The 6942-nt window shown below is 55.2% G+C and overlaps 1 protein-coding gene across 1 annotated transcript; it reads left to right on the top strand.

The window, feature by feature from the left end:
• The first annotated feature begins 539 nt into the window (after positions 1-539).
• Positions 540-4328, top strand: LOC103345270 (caytaxin). Its single transcript, XM_089311284.1, is given in 8 exon segments — positions 540-680; positions 683-746; positions 749-841; positions 2725-2910; positions 3308-3404; positions 4228-4274; positions 4277-4297; positions 4300-4328. Coding segments are annotated over 8 exon segments (678 nt in total).
• The last annotated feature ends 2614 nt before the right edge of the window (positions 4329-6942 follow it).

Raw genomic sequence — 6942 nt, 5'->3', positions numbered from 1 at the left:
TGGGCCCCCCCTTGGCCCCTACAAGGGGAGGAGTGATGCTGGCATGACACACACACAGCCCCCCAAGCCCAGCCCGCTTCCCGCTGAGCCCCATCTGAGAGGGGGGCTCTGCCTCCTGCCTGTCTCAGCCAGCAAGGTCTGGGACTCAGGTGCCCTCTGGGCAGGACGGTAACCTCCCTACCAGGCCACTCCTGAGTCCACAGTGCTGAGCACATGCACAGAACGATGACCTGACCATTTTCTGCCAGGACGCACCTCTTACATTTTTCTACGTATTTATTTAAACGGGAGACAGGCAAAGTCAGAGACAGAGACCCCCGCCTGCTAGGTCACTCCCCAGACACCCGCGATGGCCAGGGCCAGGCCAGGCTGAAGCCGGGAGCCAGGAGCTCCATGGAGTCACACGGGTGGTGCAGGGGCCCAGGGTGTGCAAGCACGGGGGCTGGCTGGGGCTGGCTGGACGCAGAGCCAGGACCCGCGGTGCCTTCACTGCTGCAGCCAGTGCCTACCCGCTGCCCCGCAGGTGCCAGGGGATGGCTATGGCTGCCCCGCCCCGGCCCTGCCACTCCGCCTCCTCTGCCAGGCAGGGCAGTGGGGTGGGGGGAGCGCGAGGGGCCACAGGTCTTGTCGGCCTCTCCCCAGCCCCTCCTGGTGCACTGAACTTCAACCGACCCTACCAGAGAAATGCAAGACCCTGGTGGCCCCGGAGATCAGCATCTCGCTGTCCGACGACTTCCTGGACACGCCGACAACCTGGACATGAACGTGGACAACATTGAGACCCCCGACGAGATGGACTCGCTCGAGTTCCTGGGCAACAACAATGAGCTGGAGTGGGAAGGTAAGGGCCACGGGGCTGTCCCAGTCTTGGCCACGGGCACGGGGTGCGGGGTCCGCGGGGGCCACGGAATGGCGCGGGGTTCACGCGCACCTGCACCTGTCGCCACCGTGCGGGTCTTCCCCAAGATCCTCGAAGGGGACCATGGCCCGCGGCCTGCCCGGCTTTTCGAGCGCTTGCTCTGGGCGCTGGGGACGCGGGGGGACACAGCGGGGACGTGGTGGGAGGTGACACGGCTCCGCCCACAGGCGTGGGCAGCCATGACACCGAGGGCAGGGCGGAGTGTGGGTGTGGCTGGCACGGAGCAGGGGGCAGGGATGCTGCTCCAATCCTAGGGAGCCCAGGACGACCCGGCCCCTTGTCCACACTGCCCGGGGGGTGGAAGCTCCGGCCAGGGTAACCGAGTGGGGTCCTTGGAAAGGATGCCCGGCACAGGCCTGGGGGGTGGTGAGGGGTGGAGTGGCCGGGCAGGAGCTAGGGGAGAAGGAGGCAGGCGCAGGTCTCACAACCCCAGTGGCCACAGTGAGGGCTCTGGCGGGAGACGCGGAGCAGGATCGGCCAGGTCTGATGTCCACGCGTGTAGGACAATCTCACGGTCACGGCCAGCGAGGAGCGGGCAGGTGGGGGCGGGGCCCAGGGAGGAGCTGGCAGGTGAGGGCGGGTGGGGGCCCAGGGAGGAGCGGTGGGTGGGGGCCCAGGGAGGAGCGGGCAGGTGAGGGCCCAGGGAGGAGTGGTGGGTGGGGGCCCAGGGAGGAGCGGGCAGGTGAGGGCGGGGCCCAGGGAGGAAGCAGGAGGGACTTCACTCCAGGATTTCGGAGAGCAGTAAACAGATCCGCTCTGGCAATCGCACTCTTCCTAGGTTTTCATTTGATTTTCTGATTTATTTGAAACGCAAAGTCAGAGAGAGAGAGCGAGCAAGCACGCTCCCATCCACTGGGTCACTCCCCACATGGCCACAACGGTCGGCGCTGGGCCAGGCTGGAGCCAGGAGCAGGAGCAGGAGCTCCATCTGGGTCTCCCACGCGGGTGCAGGGCCCCCGGCACTTGAGCCCTCACCGCTGCCCCCAGGGAGCGCATGGGCAGGGAGCTGGATCCGAATCCAGTCTGACCCAGGATGCCCCTGTCTCAATCCCCTCACCAAACACGGGTCCCGAGGTCCCCACTGGACGCGGCCCCCAGCAGAGCGAGGACGGTGCCCAGCGCTCAGCAGCTGAGCTGAGCCAAAGAGCCCGAGAGCCTGAGAGCCCGAGGCGGGAGCGCTGTGTGCGGGACTCCAGGGCAGGGCAGGCCAGGAGGACTCCCGCTTCCCCCATCAGATCCTGGGTCCCTCCCCAGCTCTTCTCTGGACTCAGCCTGCATGGGTGGCCCGGGTGCTCCTGGCCAGCACCAGAAGACCCTGATGGCGCTTGCGTGCCCCAGCACGGCAGATCCAGGGGACCCGGATGGCGCTCCCACCCCAACACAGTAGGCACAGGGAACCTGGATGGCGCTCGTGCCCCAGCACAGCAGGCCTGGGGGCCCGGATGGCGCTCCCGCCCTAGCATAGCTGGTCTGGGGAGTGACCGGAAGGGAGCTGGGTCTGACTCCCATGGCACAGCTGTGGACCCCAGTTCCCCCACTGCTGTCAGCAAGGTGGCTCTGCCGAGGGGTGGGGGATTCAGAGTAGCACACCGTGAACCCCCAGACCCTCTGGCTGCTCGCGTCAGTTAAGGGGCAAGAGACCCAGGAAGTGTTAGGAGTCAAATGTCCGGGAGGCACAATCACAGAAGGCTTTCTGGAGGAGTTGGCACTTGAGCCAGGTCCTGTCAGGGCACAGGCGGCCAGGTCGGGAGAAGGAAGGCAGCCGCGAGAGGCCAGCGCATCCAGCCCAGGGGTGCTGCTTCCAGATGACACCCCGGTGGCCCCCGCCAAGAACATGCCTGGGGACAGTGCGGACCTGTTTGGGGACGGCGTGGCAGAGGACAGCGGTGCGGCCAACGGGCGCCTGTGGCTCACGGTCATCATCGGGGAGCAGGAGCACCGCATCGACCTGCACATGATCCAGCTGCACATGAAGGTGGTCACGCACGGAGGTGAGGCCCCCGGGTACCCGTGCTCACCCACGGAGGTTGACCGCTGTACCCGTAGTCACCTCGGAGGTCGGACCCCCCATACCTGTGTTCACCCCGGAGGTTGACCCCCCCCGTACCTGTGGTCACCCCAGAGGTTGGACCCCTGTACCCGTGGTCACCCCGGAGGTCAGACCCCTGTACCTGTGGTCACCCCTGAGGTCGGACCCCTGTACCCGTGATCACCCCAGAGGTCGGACTCCCCCCCGTACCCATGGTCACCCCGGAGGTCGGACCACCCCCTGTACCCGTGGTCACCCCGGAGGTTGGAGGTTGGCCCCCCTGCTGGGCCCGGCAGCCCCTCCGTGCCCCACCACGGCAGTGGGTGGAGCCTGCATGGCCCTCGGCCGCCTCTCACCAGGCAACCACGGCGAGGGCCTCAACGCCATCATCATCTTCACCTCCTGCTTCCTCCCCAACAGCAGCTGCGCTGACTACCACTGTGTCATGGAGAACCTGTCCTGTGAGCAGGCGGCGGGGCGGGGTGGGCGGGGCAGGGCAGGCGTGGGGCGTGGCTGCTCACCCAGGCTCTCTGCCCTGCTGGCCCCACTCACCAAGCCTGGGTCTTCCCCTGGACCCCTGTCTCTGCAGCCGCTGCCTCCACCACACATGTCCATCACCAACACTACCATCACCTTCATCATCACCACCAACACTACCGTGAGCACCAACACTACCACCCTGATCCCCATCACACATCTGTCACCACCACCACCACAACCACCACCACACGCCGGTCACACCCGTCACCGCCTCCCACGCCGCAGCCACAGGCCGGGCGCCCACCACATCCACACCCGCAGCCTCCCGGACAGGCTCAGTCCCCGGCCCCAGGTCACAGTTTCATGGGGAGGATGAGTGACAGTTGTCCATCACTGCCACTCTCACTCCTGGACCCCCAGAGTTCCACCCAGCACAGGCGGCCAGCGGGGCGGGGACCCCCAGGTACCTGGTGTGCTGAGCTGGGTTGTCATGTTCACCCCCAAGGCCCGCCCAGAGGGGGCCCGAGGGCCTGGAACACGACCCCTGCCCCAGATCCCTGGACCCTTCCCAGAGCCCCCTGACCCTCCCCAGAGCCTGAGGCCCCCTCCACAGAGTCCATGGGCCCCCTCCACCAAAGCCCCCCGACCCTTCCCAAAGACCCCCGCACCTCCCCAGAGCCCGCGGCCCTCTCCTTCAAGCCCCACGCCTTGCCTGAGGGGGGACCCAGATCCCTGAGGCCCATGGGGGAGGCCCGGGCTGGGCGCGGCCACCCTGAACCTGACCCACTGCCCCACGCAGCTAAGTCAACAGCAGCCTGGAGCTCCTGGTGGCCGAGGACTACATGATACTTTTCTGAATGGCGCCACACCTGGCGCAGGATGCTGGGCCTCGGCTGGTGAGGACGTGGGTGTGGGCGCACTGCCTGGGGTGCTCCCCGCTCTGATTCACCCAGGCCCTCAGCTGCCCTTGGCTTGTAGGAAGTTTTTGTTTTCAAGACATACTACAGTGCAGTTATAATCAAAAGTCTGGTACTGACAAAAATGAAAAAGAAAAAAAGAGGTAAAACATTAGACCAATGGAACAGAATAGAAACACCTAAAACAAATCCATGGGCCTCCAACCAACTTAAATTTGACAAAGGAGCTAAAATCAATCCCTGCAGCAAGGTCAGTCTCTACAGCAAATGTTTTGGGACTACTGGGTCTCTACATGCAGAAGTAAGAAATAAGACCCCTACCCTACATCTACACAAAATCCTTCAAAATGGATCAATGTCCTAAACCTAGAGGACTATCAAATTACTAAGGAACATTGGAGAAACTCTGCAAGACATTGGCATAGGGAAACACTTCTTGGAAAAGGCCCTAGAAGCACACACAATCAAAGCCCAAACTGACAAATGGGATTACATCAAGTTGAGAAGCTGTGCACTGCAAAGGAAATACTAAGCAAAGTAAAGAGGCCATTGACAGAATGGGAGAAATTATTTGCAAACTAGGAAAATTATAAAGGATTAACATCCAGAATCTATAAAGAGCTCAATAAACTCGACTACAACAAAACAATCCAGTTAAGAAATGCGCAAATGACTTAAACAGGCATTTTTAAAAGAGGAAATTAAAATGGCCAATAGACACATGAAAAAATTCTCAGGATCACAAGCCATCAGGGAAATGCAAATCAAAACCACAATAAATTTTCAGCACAACCCAGTTAGAATGAGTCTCATACAGAAATCAACAAAAAACAAATGCTGGCAAGCATGTGGGGAAAAGGTACCCTAATCCACTATTAGTGGGAATGTAATCTGGTACAGCCACTTTGGAATACAGTATGGAGATACTTCAGAAATCTGAACAAAGACCTACCACATGACCCAGTCATCTCGCTCCTAGGAATTTACCCAAAGAAAATGAAATCAGCATATGAAAATGTTTTCTGTAACTGCATGTTCATTACAGCTCAGTTCACAATTGATAAGATCTCCCTGATCTGTGGTAACTAATAGAGCACCTAACAGGTAATCTACAGAAGTGAAATGACACTGTGATAGGCTATGATTTTGAACAGCCCTTATCTTAACTGTTGAACAAGTTTTTTTATATTGTTTATTGAGCTGTTTTGTTTCTTTTGCTCTTGCTGAGTTTCTTGAACTCCTGTAGAATTAATCTTATGTGTATAAAGTTAACTGAACAGATCTTTGTAAAAAATAAGAATGGGAATAGGAGAGGGAGGAGGAAGAAGGGTGGGAGTGCAGTTGGGAGAGTAGAGTGGGAAAGACCACGATGTTCCTAAATTTGTACTTATGAAATGTGTGAAATTTTATGCATTAAAAAAGGTTTCTAGGTAGAATATGTTACATTCTTTTTAATTTAAAAATATTTGTTTAACCGGGAGACAAAGAAAGAAACAGAGAACTCCCATCTCCTGGTTCACCTCCTACATGGCTTCAGTAGCCAAGTGAGAGGTTAAAACCAGGAGCTAGAAACTGAATCCAGGTCTGTTCTGTAGGTGGTAAGAACCCAGTTACTTGAGTGATGATGGATTAATCCCATGGTCTACATTAGCAAGAAATTGCAGTCAGGAGTTAGAGAAGACTCAAACTGAGGCACTCTGATGTGGGGGTATAACCTCTTAACCAGTGTCTTAACTACTAAGCCAAATGTCTGCTCCAATAGGAGGTTTATAACAGAGAAATCACCTATATCCTGGCTGCACTTTAACATTTATTTATATATATTCATATATATATACAGTTATTCATATATATGTATATATATATATATATATATATCCATATCCATTTCCAGATAAGCTGCTTTATTTTGTGGTAATCACTGGAGATCTCAACAATAAATTCCAATGGTTCCTTTTGATACTGTTTTCAAAAAGGTGTACAGAATAAGAAGTGTAAGCATTTTGTTTCATCCAACATATTATTATAACAACTTAATTCAACTTTATTTTTAAAGTGCTTTATTAAGATTATAAGTAGTTCACAGATATAATTCTTAGATCCTTTCTGCTCTCAACTTTATAACTTCTTCAATGACATTTTTAATTTACTTTATAATCATAGGCTTAATGTTCCACTGAATAAAGGGATGAACAAATTAAAAGTAGAAAGAACAATGTTCAAAAGGCATACAGAAAATTCTTGTAAATAATAAAATGCCAAGACATAAATTTCCAACATATATATTTTAGCTTTGTACTATATATATTAGCTACCACAAATCAGAAAAAAATGTGCTATTTATCTTTTTGAGTCTGGCTTACTTCACTGAGCATTATGGTGTCAAACGACATCCACTTTGTGGCAAAAGATAGGATTTCAGTCTTTTTATGGATGAGTAGCCATCCTTCTTGTATACAAACATTTTCTTTATCCAGTCATCTGTTGATGGACACTGGGGTAGATTCCATATCTTATGTATTGTAAATTGAGCTGCTATAAACATGATAGGTACACATACCTCTTCTATATGCTTCATTTCCTTTGAGTATATTCCC

The sequence above is a fragment of the Oryctolagus cuniculus genome, chromosome 13, assembly GCF_051225735.1.
Source record: "Oryctolagus cuniculus isolate XC-2025 breed Fujian yellow rabbit chromosome 13, ASM5122573v1, whole genome shotgun sequence".
Lineage (NCBI taxonomy): Eukaryota > Metazoa > Chordata > Mammalia > Lagomorpha > Leporidae > Oryctolagus > Oryctolagus cuniculus.
Note: the sequence above shows the minus strand (reverse complement) of the source record. Positions and strands in the feature narration are given on the sequence as shown.